At 46.6% G+C, this 22276-nt stretch overlaps 1 protein-coding gene across 1 annotated transcript in view; it reads left to right on the plus strand.

Annotated features, from left to right (window-relative positions):
- The first annotated feature begins 11777 nt into the window (after positions 1 to 11777).
- The window catches only part of NSG1 (neuronal vesicle trafficking associated 1), a 33453-nt gene continuing 22954 nt past the window's right edge, over positions 11778 to 22276 (plus strand). The window contains exons 1-2 of the mRNA XM_054999548.1: positions 11778 to 11916; positions 17459 to 17575. Of these exons, the coding sequence (XP_054855523.1) occupies positions 11788 to 11916; positions 17459 to 17575 (246 nt within the window). The 5' untranslated portion in view covers positions 11778 to 11787. The remainder of the gene's footprint in view (positions 11917 to 17458; positions 17576 to 22276) is intronic.

Raw genomic sequence — 22276 nt, forward strand, 5'->3', positions numbered from 1 at the left:
TAACCAAGCACCATGGGATGATGTCAGTCACGTGGCCTAGTATCCGGAGGAGGATGCATCTGATGAAGAGAGCTGTGGCTCTCGAAAACTTATGCTACAATAAAGTTGGTCCATCTTAAAGCTGCTACTGGACTCTTTACTATTATGACTTAGTATGAAAGGGTGTTGCCATAGCTCAGTGAAATCAGTACTAACATATTTGATCGTATGTATTGAATTTTTTGTCTCCCCCCACCCCCAATTGCTGGGATTCACATCCATGGGAAATACTGTTTAAACAACAAAATGTAAATCTTGTTTGGAAATCAATAATTGGGGCCGTGGCTCAGCGGCAGAGCATCTGCATGGCATACAGAACATCCCCGGTTCAGTCCCAGCCTCTCCAGTTAAAAGGATCAAGAAGTCGGTGATCTCTGCCTAAGACCTTGGGAGACTCGCAATACTGACTTTGCAGGACCACAAAAGGACTTGTATGCAAAACTGCAGAAGAGCATTTATGGACTGAAACAGGCTGCAAGGGCCTGGAACCAGAAACTGAACCAAATGCTCATCAAAGAAGGATTCGAGCAAGGCGGGGCAGAACGCTGCCTGTACTCAAGAAAGAAAGACAACGAATGGACTTTTATTCTGATTTATGTTGATGATCCTCTCCTTTGTTATGAAGAAGATCATCAACATAAATCAGAATAAAAGTTCTGATTTGTTGTCTTTATCTCTTGAGTATAGGCAGCGTTCTGCCCCGCCTTGCTTGAATCCTACAGGTCTGACTCGGTCTAAGACAGCGTCATGGGTTCAGTTGGATAATGAACCAAACATGAACTAGATACCATGGAGCTGTGGTCTTCTGTACTGAAATGATTAAATTCTGTGACTGTGGACTGGCATTCAAATGATTGTTGAAATGCACTGTGTTTCTGAATGTTTCCCCCCTGGGACTGACTGATGGGGCCAGAGGTCCATCCTTGGGCCCTAAGGATCCTCCCTGTCTCTGGCCCTTCAGGGTCTGCCTGTAAGGTGGGGCTGGCTAGCCCTCTCCATGCTGCACAGCCTGATTGCCACACCTGTGCCTCCCCAGGTGGTCTAGCCCTGGCTGCTTGCAGCATCATTGCTCCCGGGAGCATCCCAACCACCCACTTGCAGTTGCCTCCACTGCTCTCAGGAGGCTGGCAGGTTCCTGTTGTGCATCCTGGCTGGCTGTGACGTAGCAGCAGTGCTCGAAGCTCCCTGCCCCAGCTCGCTCCCCCGTGGTCGGCTCTGTTGTTTCCCTGGCCCAGTGGCAACCGATGCAGCTGGGGGAGGCGTGGCTGCTGCCTCTCTGGGGTCCTCCGGCACTGTCTGAAGACCTCCTTCGAGCAGAGCAGTTAGGGCTGGGGTTGGAGGCCGCTGTGGCCCTGTCTTAGGTGAAAATCTACTGATGGTCTGAGAATTTCTCTGAGTACCTGGTTCCAATGCAAAGATTAAGCTGCCCAGCCAGATTCTTGGCTTTGAGGAGCTTAATTTTGGAGCTTCCACTTTCACAGCAACATATATGAATATGAGTTATAATTTTAGATAAATTGGTGGTGGTGGTGAGTGCCCTCAAGTCATAGCTGACTTATGGCAACCCCTGGTGGGGTTTTCATGGCAAGAGACTAACAGAGGGGGTTTGCCATTGCCTGCCTCTGCAACCCTGGCCTTTCGTTGGAGGTCTCCCATCTAATTACTAACCAAGGCCAACCCTGCTTAGCTTCTGAGATCTGATGAGATCAGGCTCACCTGGGCTATCCAGGGCAGGACAGGTAAATTGTTAAGGATCTTCAAAACACCAAGAAAAGTGAGCTCAGCTCATGTGGCCCAAAGATGGTTGTCGATAAACAACTCAGCTCAATGTATCTCCAGATTTGATTAGCAGGAAAGATATATTTTGATTGTATTTCCAGAAAAGATAAAAGGGGATCTTAGGAGTTCTGTAAATCAAACAACATTATTTGCCCTTTACTGGGCCAGATTTTCTAAGCACTTTCTCCAGTCCTCATTTGCAAGTTGTGGTTAAACCAAATGGGTGGTTTCTGGTACATAAAAGGTTTGCATTTTTAATTCTCAGAACAAATTGTCTCCTTGAGAGCACTGGTTTCCCATGGCTCAAAGAATAAAGCAAACATTCATTTCCTAGTTCATGAATGACAGTATTTTCTTAACTGTGATGGCTTTCTGAGCCATACATCTCTTCTTGTAAACTGCTTGAATGATTAATCAGATCTGATCCTTTTGAAATTCATCTGTATTGGTCAAAACAGAAATCCATCTATTATTTTCGAGCATCAGAAGACCACTAGACAAACTCCACCACTTTTCTTTACCTACCAAATTCAGAATTTGAATACCAACCAGATGTTGTAGAACATATTAGTTGCCACAACGGTCTAGCAAGTAAATAATTAGTTAAGTCAAATCAAGACTCAAATTTTAAATGTATTACTTAACGACATCCTCAAGGAAGTAATAATATAGTGGTCCCTTTCAGTAAAGAAATCTATTGAACTTGAATGCCCCACTGTTGGATTTAGAGAATAATCTGACAGACCTACTCAGGATATTTACATCTCTTCAATGGGGCTTACTCCCAGGAAAGCAGAACGGTGCTATTAATCCTGCAGTCTTTTAGCTAAGTTAGCATCCCCTTAAAAAGATCATTTCCATGGTGGGGTTAAAAAAGATTCATTCAGCACTTAAGCTATCTTTTAGGCCATTCATGAGATACATCATTAGTTCCAAAAACTCAAGAGTACCACTGTTAATTGACTGGAATCAACAAGAATAGTATCCATATTCTTGATTCTCTCAATGGTATTGAATTGTGGGAGTTCAGGTCTATATAGTAACTGATGAAAAACTGTTACTGGTGGCCTCTAACAACCCAAGAAAGGGCCTTCTTGGTGGTGGTGCAAAAACTTTGGAATTCCCTTCCCAGGGAGATTTGTCTCCCTTCTGCCAGCTAGTGAAGACTTTGTTTGATTTGGCATACTACCAATACCTGTTATTGGCTCTCCACCCTTGTCAAGTTTTGTCTTGGTATGTTTATATTTTTATTGAACTGTTTAAATATTTTATATATACTCTATTTTAAATCTTGTTTTAAAGTTGGACTGATTCAATATTTTGATGTTCAGTGCCTTGGGATCCTATTTGGGTAGAAAGGTGGCATAGGACTTCTTTAAATAAATAAATAATGCAGAAGCTGTGAATAGATATCTCGCCAAATAGGTACAGCCATTATATATTATACTTTTTAAGTAGGTATCATATGGCTAGTAGCTATGCTAATCTATCGCAGGAAACCAAAATATTTGTTCAACCATTTTCCCAGGAGAGGATTATTTTCTCCTGCTGCTTTCAGAAAACATGAGGCAAAATAGATTTTCCTTCACTGATGCAGGTTTTGTTTGTCATACGCATTGCTGTTAATGGCTGTCCTTGGCCCAGCGCTGAGAAATCCATTTCATGATTATCTAACCTGTCAGCAGATTGCAAGAACCCCATTAACCAATCATCCCATACCCTGAATGGACTCCTTGGGCAGGGATTTCAAGGCAAAGGAGGCACTTTCTGTTATCCAATAGGCGGTGTCCTAATTTGTTGAAGGGAATTGGCTTAAAGGAGTCAAGTGAGAGGCGGTAACTGGGATTCACAGAATCACGGAAGGAGCCATACAGACCTTCTAGTCCAACTCCCTGCCCAATGCAGGATGAGCCTAAAGCATCCCTGACAAATATTCATCCAGCCTCTTCTTGAAAACTGCCAGTGAAGGGGAGCTCACCATTGGTGGATTGTCCACCAATGTTTACAGGAATTATCCCCTTAAGAGAACTCTAGAAATGAACCAGGCAGAAAAGTTGTGTTAAGAGAAGCAAAAGGGCAAACATACAAAAATCACACATAGCACACATATGAGGCTTAACTAAGAGAAAATCAGGGAGGAGAGGGGAGAAAACAGTTTTGGGGAAGACTATAGTTATCAGTCTTGAAGATAGAGGTCTGCAGAGGTAGCAGCATAATGACCAGTGTTTCGTGGAGAAGAAGGCCCAAATGGATTTGGGGACGTGTGTATGGATCCAAAGACACACACACAGGCACTGGTGGCTAAGGACTCCAGATATAGGGAGAATTGCTCCCTGGGGCAAGCTGAGGTCTTCATCCCCAAAATAGGTTTTCCAGAGGTAGACTATAGGTGTAAATGGTGTTTGATGCCCCTGTGAGTACCAGATGGGAAAAGCTACCAGGTTTGATGAATAGCAGGGAAAATGGGTGAGGGGAAGTGAGGCTGGGCGTGGATGAGATTAGTCAGGAGTTATTGGAAGGCCCATTGTGGGTGCACTGTAACCACAGCTTAGAAAGCCTCTGTATCTGTGTAGTGAGAAATATGTGCTGGCCCTTTAACAATTGGTACTCATGGGAATTGTAGTTCCCCCTCCAGTATTAGGACAGCAGGACATTTGAGAAGTTTATTGTAGATCTTCCTGTTAAGAGTGTTAGTTTATTGCCCTCTTTGTTCTGTAACTTACTCCCTCAAGCAAAGATGAAAAAGCCATCACAAATTTAACGCTAGTCTACGAATAAATCTAGAGCAATAAAGATGTACCTAGCTTCTGGTTGAACCATGTTTTGTTTACTGGCTCCAACTGTAAGTAAGGATTCCTTTGAATAGTGGGTGTGGAGGGGGTCTTTAGTCAGTCAGCCACTCTGACTCTCCTTCTAAAATATTTTTCCAGACTCTTGCCCAGCTGGCATCCATTTTGTTTTATTTCAGGCCTGGCATGAATAAAGACAAGTGCCTTGCGCTTATGCTATATGAGGAAGGGTGTTTGTGATTTCATATCTATAAGCTGCCCCTCAGTGGGAGGAGGGGTCTAACTGCTAACACTAAAGACATTGGTTGGTGGTCTCAGAGAACCCCAGGCTACCTGAGGCCCAGTCCAAGAGGGTGCTCCGCAGGCCATACCAAGGAAAAATTTCTAAAACCTGGCTCTGTTCCAGGGCAAGGGAATCCATCTCTTCAGGCAAGGAAGCAGACTCCTCAGCTCAGTTACCTCTCCAACTGCCTGTGCCCCTTCTCCCCTCTATAAGCTCTCAGCAGAGAAGGCAGAGGGCTGAACTGGAAGCCAGCCAGGAACCTTGCAGTGTTAGGCCCCAAGCCAGGCTTCTGCCTCTTCACATGCTGAACAGCTGTCAGCTGAGAGGTAGAAACTGGGCACCTCGTGGGTGGTGGGTATGATTGAGACGCTTGTTTCAGCTCAGAGCTAAACTACAAGTGACGCCTGACACGGGTTGGACGCTCGTCAGCTTCCCTCAAGTTTTGATGGGAAATGTAGGCATCTTGGTCTTGCAGCCGTAATGGAGAGCCAAGCTGTAAAACAAGGATGCCTACATTTCCCATCAAAACTTGAGGGAAGCTGACGAGTGTCCAGCCTGTGTCAGGCGTCACGTGTAGCTCGGCTCTCAGTCCACCACAGCAACAGCATCCATTTCCCCTTGAAGTCTGCACTGGGAGCTGTCCCACATCTAGCACAAGTTGACCCAGATGTAGGATCTTGCCACCCAGTATGTGTCTGCAAGGGGGTGCCCTGGTTTTAACGGCCCCCTGCTGAGGGGAACTGCTTCTTTTTTAAAAGGGGGAGCTCAAACGAGCTCATTATGGCTCCACAGGGGGAAGAAAGGCTCCTGCCCTCCCCCCAGTGCTGTTTTCTTGCAGGAAAACCGCATGCAAGGGGAGGCGTTTCAGTTATTTTTCAGATCCACATGGAGAATCTATGCACAGATTCTCTACGTGGAGAAGCAAAGTCTGCAAAACACCCCCCCCACACACACACACGTGCTGTTTACATGCAGGGAAGTGGCTCGGGGGGAGGCAGGAGTGCTTCCTGCCCTTGGGGTGCCCTTCTGAGTTTGTTTGAGCTCTTTTATAAAAGAAGCAGTTCCTTTCAGATGATGTCTGACTGCATGGAGCATATTAAAACCAGTGCATGTCCCTGCGGAAATATATTGTGTAGTGAGACCCTCAGCTGAATACTTACTGCTGGATTCTCCTTGCAGGCCAACGTCTTCCCGGCCTTGCTGGGCACCTGGAAGAAGACCTATGGTGTGTTCTTCACAACGGTTCGGTTGACGGCGAAGTGTTTGCGACCAAAGATTACTTGATAGATATGATAACTAGTATTTTCCTAAGCAAAAATATCGTGGTAATGAAGGTTTCCAGGCACTGGCTAAACTGCTGTTTGATCAGGAAATTTTGCAAATGTTCTCAATACTTAAGACAATAAATCTCTCAACTACAGAATGGTTTCATACAATTCCATATTTATGGGGAAAATTGCGGTTCATTCACAAAGTCTCCAGGAAAAGTAGAAGAGGTGAGGACAGGCAGACGACTACGACAATGATGACGACGACAACTACTACTAATTTATATACTGCCCTTCAGGACAACTTAACATCCACTCAGAGCAGTTTACAAAGTACATTCTTATTATCCCCACAACAATCACCCTGTGAGGTGGGTGGGGCTGAGAGAGCTCTGGAAGAGCTGTGGCTGACCCAAGGCTTCAAGTGGAGGAATCAAACCCGATTCTCCAGATTAGAGTCCTGCTGCTCTTAACCACCACGCCAAACTGGCTCCCAGTCTGAGGAATGAAAATCTGGGTAAGAAGAGGTTCCAGCGAGTGATGAAACCAAGGGCTGGCATAGCTGAAGGGAAGAAACAGGAGAAGCAAAAGTTTGAAGATCTGAAGCCTGGAAGAAGGAGAGGCAGGAAATACAAAGGCTTGAAGATGAGAGCAGAAAAGATGAGAAATCTGAAGAAACGAAGAAAGGAAAAGAGCTGTAGAGAGAGCTGAAGGGCAGCTGACGAAGGCGGAAGAGACCAGCGAGATGGAAAGTCAGACTCAGCATCTGAGCGGTGAAAGAAAGCAGGCCTGATTGGGCTGGAAAACAGGGGCTCGAGTGGAAGGAAGGCGGAGTCCAGAAGAAAGTGGGAGAGGAACAAAGAGGGAGCCGCTGGACACTAAACGAGAGCAGCCCAAGAAGGCCTGTGAATTCCTTTAGGCACTTGAGGCACAAGGCCTCCTTCCTCAAATCAGCCCAACACAATCCCGCCAGAAATTTCCCCTGTGCAAGCTTCATTGAAATGTCCAGCAGCCCTGCAAGTGCACCGGGGAATGGGAAATCGCAGCCTAGGAAGTGTTTCACTCCAGGCATGAGCAGGGCTGGTTGGTTCCACGTACCTGACAATCAAACCCTCTGCATTAGATGCCTGCAGCAGCCCGCAAAGCATGGAAACAAACGACAATCTATCCAGAATATTTTTACCCTGCCTTTCTTCCCAAGAAGTGCAAGGCAGAACGCACGATTCTCCCTTCTCTGTTTTATCCTCATCTTAAATCTGCAAGAGAGTGACCAGACTCAGGGTACCCACTGGGGTTGGCGGTAGCGTGGAGACCTGAGCCTTGATGTCCCAGCTCCTCCTAGTCCATTACACCTCATTGGCAAGGGAGGGAAGAATGCTCTGCACCTCTCCAGATGCTGTCAGGAGCCCCAGGGCTGGATTTTAGCATGGAAGAGAGATGCTGGCGCTCAGCCTCAGCCCCGAGATCAAGTCCTGTTCCAAGTGGAAAGATGAACAGTCCCATCAACAAATCAGAACAAATATGCAAAGAAGCACAAAGATATTGGATAAAAATATGCATGAAGAGATGCAGAAGATTCTTAAATTCAGGTTTGAGTAGAACCTGAAAAATATGCTATTAAATATTTTACAGAATAATGTTACAAAAGAACAGGGAGATCTCTTCTGGTACATGGCAACAGCCACAAGAGTGCTATATGCAGCAAAATGGAAAACAGATTCATGCCCTGACATGCCTGAGTGGACAGACAAGATGTATGAATATGCACCAATGGCTAATTAACTTCCTATGTGCACAATAGACCAATATCGGAATTCTGGAAAAAATGGACAGATTTCTTCAATTATCTAGGTTAAAACTAAGATAAATTAAAGTAATTATATTATAGAGATAAAATGCAAAAGAGATGACTAATTAAAAATCACTGACATTAAAGTCTGGGTATAAGCAACTTAGGAGAGGGGAAGGTAGCTATCATATAACTTAGTTGTGCTGTTATATACTTTGAATATATATTTCTGTTAGTTTAAATCTCATTCAAATGTAGTGCTTGTGTAAGTTTTTATGCACTTTCTATTGTTATTATTTTTTCTTTTTAAATAAAAACTTTACTTAAAAAACAACAAACAGATATGCTGCTGTGGAAATTCCCTGGGCTAAACTGATGCAACACCATTGATGTGGCCCACAGGAGGGCAAAGGATCAAGTCAGCCAACCTCTGACAGCTCAGAAACAAGCTGTCTTTATTTGCTTCCACCCACTCCTCTCGATTAGCTGCCCTCTTTTACTGCACAGTTGGGGACTGGCAGCTGCTACGTGTGAACTGGTTCCATGGAGAAGCAGTATGCCGAGATGTGCGTTTAATGGCCCGCTGGCACATAGGCAGCAGTTGCGAAGTGACTGAAGATTTTCAGAGTTTAGTGTTTTAAGCATCAGGTCTTTGGCCTGAGAGAGGGAAAGCAATAATGAAGAGTGCGTGGGAGCATTTTTGGATGTAAGAACGAGAGCTTTCCACAGCACAGGATGTGTGGCTTTGGAGACTGGCATGAATTTCATCACCTTTTATTTTGAAAACCAATCACTGTAGGGCCTGACTCCTCCTTTCTTTCATTTTTTACAAAGTGCAACATATTGTTATTGGGAAAGACTAGCCCAGATCTGAGAAATGTAAATACTGTTGCAGTTTGTGATTTCGTTTAGAAAGTCTTCTGAGATTCCTTCCTTTAATGTACCGCCTTCTTTGTAGATATATTGGAAAAAGCGTGGCTGGATTTGTCTAATCAAAACAAGCCTGGCAAAGCTGCCCTTCCTCATCTCCTCAGGGATGGTGATAACATCCCAGCTGGGAAGGGTCTTGATAGAGATGTGCTTCTTTTGGAAAAGAGACTCTTTTTTTTTTTACTGATTTAAATTATAGGGAGCTAAATGGGAGCAGCCCAGGAAGGCAAGGGGGGGGGGGTGAGAATAGATCAGTCTCTAACAGAATATCTCTGAGAATAGAATAGATCATCTGAGACATATTGAAAGAAAAGCGGCACAGCCTGCAGCTGCTTGACATGCAGGCATCTCTGCACAGAGGATCAGGACCGTGGACAGCGACTGCCTGAAAAGTTACTTGGCTAGACTGAGGGCCTGAGAGCCAAGCTACAAGTGACGAGTGACACCTGAAGGGCAAGTGAACAGACTCACCTGTATTCCTCCCTGTTCACTTGTGCTCCACTTGCGCTCCACTACGTGATCAAGTGGAGTGCAAGTGAACAGGGAGGAATACAGGTGAGTCTGTTCACTTGCCCTTCAGTTGTCACTTGTCCCTTGTAGCTTGTCCCTAAGCTGCTTTAAGTCAGCTTCATTCATTTCATGGGTGCACACATGCAAGCATTAATGCACACACACCAGCCCAGCCAGTGCACACACACACAAAATTAGATCCTCTCCTTGTTAGGAGGAGCAAGACAAGGCACCATCTGTGCCAGTCGCTTCCTGTGCTGCTGTCGGCTGGAAACGGGTTGAGCCTTCCTCTTGGTGCTGCCGGAACTGTTCCTTAGGTGGCTTGGCTGGAGAACCGGCCCTGGCAAGCAGATGGGAAGCGCAACTTTGCCTTCCCTCCTAGCACGTCTGGGCAACTTGGGGAACTGGACACCTGGGGAGGGGGGGCAGGCTCCCCAGAGCTTTCAGAATTGCGAACACTTGGCATTTAGGGAGAGCCTTCAGGCAGTTCAAAATGCTGCCATCGGGGCACTAATAGTGTATCCAGTTTCAGGTGGGTGGTCCTGTTGATCTGCAGTAGATGAGCAAGAGTCGAGCCCAGGAGCACCTTGGGGGTGGTGGTGGAAAGTGCCTTCGAGCCAGAGCTGACTTATGGCGACCCCTGCTGGGGTTTTCAAGGCAAAAGACTAACAGAGGTGGTTTGCTATTGTCTGCCTCAGTGTAGCAACTCTAGTCCTAGTTGGAGGTTTTCTTCCAGTTACTAACTAGAGCTGACCCTGCTTAGCTTCCAAGATCTGATGAGATCGGGCTTGCCTGGGTGATCCAGGTCAGGGCCAGCAGCCCCTCCAGACCGACAACGAGTTTCCACGCGATATGCTTTGGAGAGTCAAGCTCCCTTTGTCAGATACTTTCCTACTTTCCTACCCCGCCCCTTGTTCCGATTGTGGCTATGGGGGAGCTCGCTTAAGAGCCTCTCCTGAGCTTGGACCGAACCCAGGACCTCCTCTTAGCCACTCACCAGACCACTGTACCTGCACTGCTCGCATTCCGTGGCCTCTGAGCAGGGGCAGCTGCCCCAGACACCATGCTGAGGAAGGGGGCTGAGGACACACACGGGGACACACACACACACAGCGTCCTGGGCTCCCACCAGCCTCACCACAGGCCAGCGGGGGGCTCGTGGGAGGGCGGCAGGACCCCAAGGCCTAGGGTTGCCAGTTCCAGGCTGGAAAATTCCTGGAGATTTGGCAGATGGAGCTGGAGAGAGCAGCGTTTGGGTAGAGGAGGAACCTTATTAGGATCTGATGCCCTCGAGTCCCCCCTCCAGAGCAGCCCTTTTCTCCAGAGGAAGCGATCTTTGTGGCCCGGCGATAAGTTGTCATTCCGGGAGATCTCCAGCTACCCCCTGGAGGCTGGCAATCCTACCGAGGCCGCCCCCGCCGCCTGCGAGGTCTGCCCAGTTGCATCCGCACAAAGGCACGAGAGCTCGAGCGGGGATCCGGGCCGGTTCGCCTCCGAGGCGCCTTCCTTGGGCCTGGGACGAATCCCAAGGCCCACAGCCGCCCCGGCCTCCCCAAGCGGCCGCCGCGCCCAGCCCAGCCCGGCCCGCCCCTTCACGTGCGCGCAGCTGCACACGCCTGCAGCACGCCGCGCGCCCGGCTCCCTCCCGGGGCTCCTGCCTGCTGCCTGCCTGCCTGCCTTTGTGCTGGGCGAGGGGAGGCGGCCGAGCGAGCGAGCGAAGGCAGGCGGCGGCTGCGTCACGCCGGAGGAGCTGCGCTGCTGCCAGTCGCGCCGCGCCCCGCGCCCCCCTTCGCCCTCTCCGCCTTTCGCGCTCGGGCAGCAGGAGCCGGGAGAGCCGGAGGCCAGGTGGGCGAGGGCGAGCAGGCCAGCCGGCCGCGCTCTTTCTGCCTCCGCGCGCGGGAGACGGGGGGCCGCCCGGGAGGCAGGGAGGCGGGCGGGCGGCTAGGCCCGGGAGGGGGCGAGGCGGAGGGGGCTTCGGCCGCCGCTCCAGCAGCTCCCTGCTCCCCTCGGGGAGCTGCTGGGCTGCTGACTCTGGGCTGGGAAGATCCGGAGGTGGCACCTTGGGAGGACCGGGGGGGGGGATGATGCCATGCGGCCCACCCTCCGAAGCAGCCATTTCCTCCAGGGGAAGCGGGCCCTGCAATTGTAATTCCCGGAGATCGCCAGGCTCCACCTGGAGGTTGGCAACCTCATCACCCCGCTTGCTTTGCGCCGGCAGCCCTGCTGCCGCCATCCGCGAGCCTGCCTGCCTGCGAGGAACGGGCTGGGCTGGGCTGAGCAGCCGCTTTTTGGCGCAGTGTGCCTGAGCCTGCCTCTGACCGGCCTTTGTCTGTCTTGCCTCCGTGCGCTCTCCAGGACGCCCTTTCGGCCGGGAGGACCCCCCGCCCCCCTCAACTCAACATGGTGAAGCTGGGCAATAATTTCAGCGAGAAGAGCACAAAGCAGCCCCTCTTGGAGGATGGATTCGACACCATCCCCTTGATCACGCCCCTGGATGTCAATCAGCTGCAGTTTCCGCCTCCAGACAAGGTAGGCTCCCTTCAGACAATCGCAGCCGCAGCTGGTGGCCGGCAACAAAAGAATCGGGGATTCCGGCACTCCCAGCTTGCCGGCTTAAGCCACCTCGGAAAATCCAGATTCTGTCATGCTAAAAGTTGGAGATAGATGGTGAAGGTAACAGTGAAAGGTACCTTCTACAGAGGTTGAAGGTAACAATTTGAATGCTTGTCTCAGAACATGACATTAATTTGTCTTTGTTGAGTCTCACGCAGGCCACAAAATACAGTGTATAGGTTTGGTTTTTCATCATATCATGTCTCAGTGGTTTATGAACTTCCAACCCCCATCTTAATTGACTGGAGCTTCAAGCCAGGCATCCCTGGGCTAGAATAATTAGCTGGTTCTGGGTGCTGCTTTCACACACACACCCCTTCTTTTCAGGGTGTGTTCAACCCCTGGGAAAAGTATGCTCTGGACACAAACAGTTCCTCTCACAGCTTCTCATTAGCTTTCTAGTCTAAGACAAAGAAGAGTCCCACAAGGGACTTCTGTGCTTCTTGCCTGGGGCTTCTGGGGAGGCTGTTTTCACAACCGACACTTGTGTTTGTACAATGCTTAGCCAAAAAAAACCCACATTGATTATGGTGTGAGAATTCTGTTTCAGTACCTGATAAACAACACTCAGAAGTGACACGTGTTTCTAGTGCCCAAAAGGCGTCCTTAGGACCTCTGTGCTGCAGATTTGACCTGATTTCTTAGATAGACCTATTCCCTGGGAACTGTATTTCACCCACAAAATGGAAGCAGGGGGGATCTAAGCTAGAGAAGGTTCAGCGCCCTTACTAAACTACAGATCTTAGGATCCTTTGGGGGAAACCACAACATATATAGCAAACTAAAACCTTTCTACATCTATATGTCACTCAGGTGGAAATCTAGAGTCTGTACAGGCCTTTTTGAACTAGCATGTTCAGAAATGTCAGACGATAGTGAGGAACAGAACTTTGGATGCTAATTTATCACATACAAACCCCAAACCCATGGATAGTAAGTTGGTGGTAGCAGTAGCTGTTGTGATGTAGGACCCACCTGGTCTTTGCTTCAGTGGCTTTTTGTGCTTTTGTTCATCGATGAATGTGACACTTGCCCACCCAGTGGTTGCCTTACCCACACTTACATGCTCACACCAGCTGCTCAAATTCTGCAGCTGTGGAATAGGCAAAAAGCTCCTCAAAAGACAAATGCTCCACAAACTCTATTAATTTCCTTATGAAATCCAGAATATGATAAGGGAATAGAAGTTATAGCAACATAGTAGGACATTTGTCTCGTTCCCTGAAGAGTGCTGCTATGCATGGGGGGCTCCTGAAGTCATTTTTATGCTCATTGTTTTTGTTGAACACTTCTTTTCCCCAACCCTGGAACCTGTAGATGGAACCTGTAGATGGAACCTGTAGATGGAACTCGCAGATGGGCATCTAGTATTCAAGAATCGGTGCCAGACTGGTTGTCTTTCATCACATGACTCAAATTATCTGAGAGTATACAAGTGTACATGACTAAAATTCTCACAGAATTGCATGTTTGTTTAAACCAGGATAATAATTTCAGGGTAACAGCAGTGAACTTCAGCTAACAGCAGGTGCCCTAAGACCGTTGATACTTATGCTCGGTTTTGCAAATGAGCCTGTAGCTCCACAGGCTCTAGATAAAGTTCTAGCTGAGTATTGCATGAACCAAACAACAGAAGGATCCTAACAGAAGTCAGGGATATTTGGCCACTCTTTTACTTTGCTTTCTGAAAATAATAACGGGCTTTTTTTTCACTCCCGTGAATGGCCACTTGCCTTTCCCTGTGACCTCTTTTCAAATTTATGGATTGGTGCTATGAATGACTTTCACTTTTCAGGGTATGCCTCTATGTTTTTTCCCCCTGTTTCTTTGTCTCAAAAAGAAAAGATGCCCAGCATCCACTGGGATCTAGAAGCATAGATCAAGTCCCAAGCTATTAATCTCTAATCTTTCTCAAGAATTTCATCCCTTTCTAGCATGAGCAGGAAACTGAGCCCAGGGTAGGGGCTGTGAAGTTCATGCCTGGTTTTTACAGCGCTGGGATCCAGGGGCAGCCAGCAGGATGAGCCGCTTAGCTTTGCAGTGCCCTTGAACGTTATTGCTTTATTCATACCTTACAAACGACTTGACCACTGCGGTTATCTTTGGAGGCCCTGCTGCAGGTGCCCATGCCTTCTGAGACTAGCCAGGTGGCAACTTGGGAAAGGGCCTTCTTGGTAGTGGCACCCAAACTTTGGAACTCTCTGCCTAATGAGATTTGTCTGTCCCCGTCTGTTGCCATCTTCTGGCAGCAGGTGAAGACTTTTTTTGTTTCCCTAGTATTCCCTCAATGATCCCTCCTGTCTGCCCAATGTTTCATTGTTACTTTTATGTTTTTGTATATATTTTACCTCTGATTTTAATTATTTTTGTTGGTTTTAATGGTTTGTTGGTTTTAATGGTTTTTATGATGTAATTTTAATGTATTTGTTAATTTGCAAGCTACCTGTGGTCCCTGTGATGGCAGAAAGCAGGGTATAGATTTTGTAAAATAAGTAAATAAATCAACTTGGTGTGGTGAACAAAACTATCATGGTGTGGACAAAACTTGTAATCCCTCCTCCTCCCTGAGAGAGTGTAGTTCGGTGTGCACCATCAGGTACCCCACAGGTGTGCAGTCCACACATACAGCTGTGGCCTGTTGAGATGATAGCCCTTTGGCTAGCATTTGTTACTGGCCTTGTAGAACACGAATGAGTTACACCAGTTCCTTCATTTTATGAGTGGGTGAAGTAAGAGGCGTGTGGGGTGGTCATGATGACAGAGTTTGGGGGTAAGAACTGAATTTGAAATTTCTTGCCCATCAAACTTGACAAGCCTTTTGCTGGTGTGTAATAACCAGAAATGTACCAGTCTTTAATTACAGGCTTCTTTGTCATTGGTGGTGCTGTAGTGTAGGAGTGACACATGAAGAATCACAAATGCCACACTTCAGAAGAATGCTTCAGCTAAATTCTGTCAGTTGGATGTAGTTTGAAAAAGTCTGAAGTTGTGCAAAGAACAACAATGAATTCTAAAAAAGTGTTTTAAAATAACTTGTGTTTGCCATTCACACCCATTGTAGGATTGTTTATTCAGATATTCAGATTTCTGAACGTGGCTGTGGTATTTGGAGGTGGTCAGCTAATGGTTAAAGAGGGGAGAGTCATGTGATTCAGGAAAAGAGCATTTTAATCTCTATATATAAAGACAAGTGTCCTGACTGACTCATCAACACCCAGCCCAAACCCCTGGACCTAGAAACATGAAATTTGGGGAGAACATTCCTTTCATGATATAAACACCCACTAAGAAGGGATTTTAAGAAATTCGCCCCCTAAGGGGGTAAAAAGGGATAAAATGTGTTTTCCCAAAGGGATACAGTTTCCCTGTGTGGATGGCAGGCTGCTGCTTGCTTGGGTCCCTGCCCACTGCCAGCTCAGTCACTCTTTCCTGATTGGGCCAGCCTTTCAAGGTTATTTGCATATGCAGCCTGATTGATCCTCACCCCCAACATCTAAACAGTATGCAGTTGCTTTTGACAGTCACTGAATGTATCCTGAGATAAAATGCACCTCCCAGTCTTCTCCTCAAATTTCCTGAGGGTTGCCAATCTTCCTGTGTGGCTGGCAGGCTCCTGCCTGCTTGCGCTCCCCTCTCTCTGATTGGTCAGCTGTGGAACTCTGTGTTCTGAGGTAAAAATCAGGTCAAGGAAACTGCAGACAGTTGAAGAAAGGTGGTCACTGGATTTAAAGTAGTTAAATACCGTAGTGAAGCATGGGTATCAATCTAGTGTTTAATAAAATTTACCTGTGAGGAGAGGGTAGGTGCATCAAGGTATTGCCTTGTTTTGGTTATGGGACATTTCTGACAAGATGCCCACTGTGCCTCTTTCTCATATGGTTGAGGGGGACTAATTCTGCTCAGTGCAGATGATTTGGTTAGGGAAATAATGAAATCTTGTAGGGCTACAACCCTGCTTATTAACAAAGCACTTCAGTCCTGTAACGTAGGCCAGTATTATTATCTTCCATATCAGAGATAGTGCTAGTGGCTAGGGGTGGGGGCAGGGAATTGAGCTGAGAGAAAACCTTTCCAAAGGCCACCAATAAGTTCATGATTGAGGTGATATTCGAAGCATGGATGGCTTGATCCATAGCGTAACTTCCTAATCGCTCTGCTTCAATAGCTGATGGATAACCTGCAATCTCCATCCAGCTTTCTGATGTTGGAAAATGGATTTCAATGCCATTTCCCACGAAATCTTAAAATGCAACAAGCCTGTAATAGCTTATTTAGGTGTCTTTTCCAGCTGAGCACATTCAAGTAATTAAAAAACAGTTTCTTTGCCCATGGAAATCTCCAAGCCAGACAGTTTACACTAACTGCATAGTAGAAGCATATCCCAGTACTAGTACAGTGGAGGTTGAAATATTAAGTCTTTTAGATCTTTCTGTGGTCAAACAATGCAACAGTTTAAGGGCTTTGATAGGTAAATACATCAGATTCCTCAGCTGCACAGTTTGAGATAGCTGGGAAATGAGATGGGATGGCTGTTGTGGGTTTTCCGGGCTGTATTGCCGTGGTCTTGGCATTGTAGTTCCTGACGTTTCGCCAGCAGCTGTGGCTGGCATCTTCAGAGGTGTAGCACCAAAAGACTTTTGGTGCTATACCTCTGAAGATGCCAGCCACAGCTGCTGGCGAAACGTCAGGAACTACAATGCCAAGACCACGGCAATACAGCCCGGAAAACCCACAACAACCGTCGTTCTCCGGCCGTGAAAACCTTCGACAATACAATGAGATGGGATCTTTGCAAGAGTATCTGTGGAAAGTTTCCTAAGGTTGTGGACTAGACTGATTAGTTATAAGTACAGATTAGTACATTTAGGATGGGGGCAAGCATCCTCCCTGTGGACATCCATCTATATATGCATCTAAAATGATTTAGGATTTGGGGGAGATTTGTGAACACTCCTGCAGATACGCTTTTAGTTCAACATGTCCAAATGCAACGACAGTAGGAAGTGCAGGTACTGTAACTGATTACACAAAACTGGTGGGAAGAACAGTGGCTCCATCTCCCAGGAACTTCTCCCAAGCAAACAGAAGAAAACTTCCTGGTAGAACCTGCACTTGGTTTTCATGCCCCACAGAAGTGGTTGAATGCTGATTTGGGCAGCTTCCTGGGTATGGGCTGATAACGCACATGTTGGATAATGCACTTTCAATGCACTTTATCAATCGTTTGAGGTGGATTTTTTGTTCCACACAAAAAAAAAATCTGTTCCAAATGATCTGTAAAGAGGATTGGAAGTGCATTATCCAATGTGTGCGGAATCAGCCATGATGTGAGATTCAGTGCACAGTGTAGCGCTTGGCTACTGCTGCCGGTGACAGATTGATGCGTTCTTCCACAACTAAGAATTTGGCTGCCATGATCTTGCTATTAATTTCTCTCTTGTTAATGTTCCTTGAAAAGGTGGTGGTCAAGACGAAAACAGAATATGAACCAGACCGCAAGAAAGGGAAATTCCGTGCTCCCAAAATAGCTGAGTTCACAATCAGCATCACTGAAGGTGTCTCAGAACGGTTTAAGGTAAGGCATAGTGGTATTCATTTTCCAGCGCAAGAGTACCAGATGTCATATTTGGTGTACATAACCAGCTTGCCAAGGCCCTCAAGGCATCTAAATGTAAACTGCGAGAGTCCTAGCAAAATGGGATGACTTCAGAATGAGGGACTGGAATCTTTAGTTCTCAGCGGAATGTTGGTCAGAATGTAATTGAACCGAGTTTGCTCCAAAGAAGAGCTCACAGAATTGGAGACAAAAATGTATGCTCTATTTGAATTATATGACGTGAGATTCCTCTTCAGTGGGTGCTTCCTCCTCCTCATCTGCCATCATGCTGTGCTCCTGTTGTTGGGGAGTCCTACGCCTCAGAAAGGAAGTGTGAGGTGGGTTGTAAAGTCACCCAGGATCCTTAGTCTGCCCTTGTAGTTTAGCTCTGGCCCCTCAGCACTCTCAACAGCAGCTCCGTGCTCCTCTTTGGCCTATTGTGGACGTACCTATTTATGCTTCCTCCCAGCCCCAATCCCTCTGCCCTGCCCCCAGGAGATGAGCTGCCACGTGGGCTCAGCCTAGAGGCAAGCCTCAGATGGGCCTTGCCAGAATTCCCGCTGGTCACGTCTCCACCCGGCTCTGCTCCTGCCTTGCCTGTGCATGGCCGGGACCAGCCAGCAGGGCTGGTTCCCTCCCCGCCACTTTCCCAGCCTCAGAGAAGTGAGAGTCGGCACGAGGGAAGCCGTGTTGCTGAGGCTGCGCCTGCTGCGATGTCCCATTCTCCCTCGGACTGCCACATCGCCTCTGTTGGGCGGGGGCCTGCAGGCATCAGCCACCACCTGTCACAATGGGCGTTAACACTGCCATGGGGTGTGGCCTCCTCTTTGTTTGGAGACAGCCTTGACCTGGCCTGGGTGCTGCACCCACTGTATCCTTCGATGCCTCGTTGTCATCGGCTGCTTCCCGCTGCTCTTCGCCCAGTGAGTGGGAGCTGCCAATGCCATAGTGGACGTTGATGGTCCCGAGGATTTGCTGGCGGTGGGCAGAAGGGCCAGCCTGGAGTCCTGCCCAAGTGCCAGGCATCTGACCTGTTTCTTTAAAGAAGGGATAAGTCCAGATGTTTGGGAGGAGTGCTAAAGAAAGTGGGAGGTGTCCACGAGCCCAAGCCCACTAATATCTCCAAGAGCATTACCTGTGTGAACTATGGGAAGGGTCTCATTTTCCCTAAGACAAACTGGTGCAGGTTTGGATACTGGTAAACCATACACATAACTTTAAGAGAAAGGGTCTGGACAGTTTATCAAATGAGTAGCAGCTCAACGGTTGTGTGTGTACAAACCTTTGATTGATACTGGAAAAAAAGAGATATGGTTGACTCTAAAGGATCCCTGCAGTAGAAATGTTGAAGATTATGACATTGTTGAGAAGTTGCTGTAGGTGTCTTCTCATCTAGTAAAATACTCTGGTGTTTATTTTTGTCAGTCAGAGCTGAAACAAAAATGGAGTAAACTGTGCAGGGTAGGTTATATCGGTGTACAGGAAGTCAAATTCAGTGTAAAAACTCAGGCAAAGATCTGAATCTCAAGAGATCTTATTTGAATGCTTAAGAAAGAGGGAGCTGCAGTTCAGTGGCACTTAGAAGGCTTCTGTTTTATTTAACACCTGGGCACTGCACAGGTCCTTAAAAGAAGGAACTCTAATGCCCTGCTAGTGGTGACAATATCTCCCTACAGATGTCACACCAAACTGAGGTTTGTGAAACTGTATAGCAGTTCGGTGTGATGGAATGGCAGAGTATAGTATGATCTTGTTGAATCTTGGTAGCCAAGCAGGGTCGGCATTTGGATGGGAGGCCACCATCCTTGGGGTGGTTCTGCAGAGGAAGTAGACCACCTTTGCTTCTCACCTGCCTTGAAAACCCCTTGCTGGGGTCACCCTAAGTTGGTTGTGACTTGATGGCACACACATACATATAGTAGTTTGGTGTGGTGTCAGAAGTGATGAACTATGAATATAGAAACTTGTTAGTTGATAACCAAGTGACACTGCATAATGATATTAAAGATATTTTGGGCCCTAGTATTTCAGTATATAAATATCTTCAGGCTAGAGGGTATCTATGAGAACTGATACAAAAAAGAGTTATATTGAGGCCTAAAACAGAATTTGAGGAACTGCTTTTAGCAAATGATAAGGGTATTATCTCTAGTATATATTCTTGCATATTAAGAACAATGCTCAAACCTGATCAAACCTTTTGAAGTAGATGGCAAAAAAATATAGGGAACATCTTAAAACGATTCAGCATGGATTCACTCAAAGCACTACCTTTACAGTTTGTCTCTCTTTTAGAGAAAACTTGTTGAAAATGATTTATATGTCGCATTTAACCCCTCTAAGGTTAGCAAGGATGTATAAGACCAATACAGACACATGCTGGCTTTGTAATGCAGACGAAGCAGATTTCCTTCATATGTGGTGGACATGTATATGGGCTTCCAGCTTTTGGAAGCAAGTAGCAAAAGTATATTAATTGGATTGGAGGTACAAATCCCTCAGAAACCAGAGGTATTACTGCTGAACTATCTGTCTAATTTACCTAGAGATCAGCAGATAATCGCCCTTCAAATGACTACAACTGCCAGAATGGTTTTTGCCAGATAATGGAAACAACCCGCCCCCCTAAACTACAAGATTGGTTGTTGAAAGTAAAAGAGATCTATACTTTAGTGAAATTAACCACAGATCAATAAAACAGAGATACCGGTAACATAGACCTTTTATGGTCAGGAGCAATACAAAGAATGGAATCTGTAATTCTGTAACTAGAGGAGGCATCGATATTATAAGTTGATGATGAGCGAGTTTGCAGATCGGTGAAGATGGGATAGAAGGTTTTGGATTAGTGATATGGTCAGTAGATGGTCGGTAGCAGTGTACTTATGTATATCCCGCATTTTATCGATGTGTACTTTTTTCCTTTTGTATATGTTACAGTCTGTTAATAAATTAATGTACACATTTTTTAAAAGTGACAAACTATGGGTTATCAGTCTGCACACCAAAATCAGTAATTATGGCATGAAACCGTTGCAAACCGTGGTTTGCAGTAGCGGGATTTGCCATGTCCAAATTGGCCAAATCCTGTTGGAGGTATTGTTTCCCTTCTGGAAGCTGCCGTGCTGGAGAGATGGATATGTTTGATGAGCAGAGAAGAAAAACATCCAAGTGGCTTTCCTTGAGTGGTTCTTTAAGCACTCCCTCCCTTCTTCAGCCCTTAATTTCACCCACAAGCAAGGCTACCTTTCTCTTTCCCTCCACAGCTGAGTTCTGAAGCAGTTCATAATACAAGACTGGAACACAAAGAAGTCTAGAATCTCTGAAGTAGTAAACTGTTTCTAACAAGAGGAAGAATGACAAGGGAATTAGGGATGCTGCGAATTTTGCCACAAACACACTTGACTGTCGAATTTATCATGTTCGAAGTTGGCAATCAGATATGAGCCGATCATATCTGTTTGGCTGTGCCAAGCAGCTATGCATGATTGCCAAATTGGTTTGTATTGGGTTTTCCCAAAACTGAGCATATGCAAAGATGTTGCTGATTCAGAATCAGCTGCCGATTCAGCAGCTGATAAGGACTATTTAAATGAACATCAAAGGGTAGGAGTCTATTGAAACACAACATTTATTGATTATCAGTTCATATAATTTGGGAGTGATCTGATTGTCTTTTTAAATGATCGCCTGCTCAGTGAATGAGTTATGCAGCAAGCGGAGGGGGTAGTAGAATTTCATTGGGCTGCGTGAAAAGCCCAGTGCACCGCACTGCATGTTTAGGAAGGAATACAGTGAAACAACCCACCAAACACCCACAAAACGATTGACAAACTATCAGATCGATGATTGAAAAGTCAGGACTCTGTCTGCAACTGGCATACAGAACGTGAGCTGAACCAGCATCCCTAAAGGCTATGTTTTCAGCTTCAACAAAATTCAAGTTTAACCCACTCATAGCTGCACTCTCACTTGCCCCCCCCCCCCCACAGGTCATCTGTGAAGCATGTGAAAATCACACGTCTTCTGACATGACAGTTACTGGTTTCAGTGCTGTGGCAACATTCTCAGAACTTCTCCAGCCAGTGAATGGCTGCAATCTGGGATTGTCCTCAGTTACACCACCAAGCTGAGCTTTGTCCTTAAAGGTAGAGTCATCTTAAGCATCCACTATGACTTTTAGTGCTTCTGCATGGCTGCCTCTGCTTTCCAAAAGGCTGTGGACTGACATGAAATCTCTGACCTGTGGATGAGCAACTATGTTTGGAAATGGTAAGTCACGTTTCTGAAATGAGGCCATCTTCAGCAGGCTATCTGAAGAGAAGATCAAGGGAACTGTACCAAAACCAGTGCTGGAGGAAGGCAGTCACTCCAAGAAACATTCAAGGAAGGGACCATTCCACCATGGAATGAGAGGAAAGCAATGCCCTTTTTTGGCACAGTGGCTTGCTTTTGGAGGATGAGATATAACCAGTAATACTGTGGAAAATGTAGACAACTGAACATTCATGGTTGAAATAATGAAAACATGCAACCAGCCACTCCAACAGTTCCTGTAACTCATTTGCAAGTGGCATCTTGGCTGCAGATGGCTGTCTTGATTCTGTGTACTCTTAGCAAACCCAGATGTTCTAGTCCAGTGTAGCACCAACCAACCAATCCCTGCACGCCGTCCTGTGC

This window comes from Eublepharis macularius, chromosome 15 (genome assembly GCF_028583425.1).
Source record: "Eublepharis macularius isolate TG4126 chromosome 15, MPM_Emac_v1.0, whole genome shotgun sequence".
Lineage (NCBI taxonomy): Eukaryota > Metazoa > Chordata > Lepidosauria > Squamata > Eublepharidae > Eublepharis > Eublepharis macularius.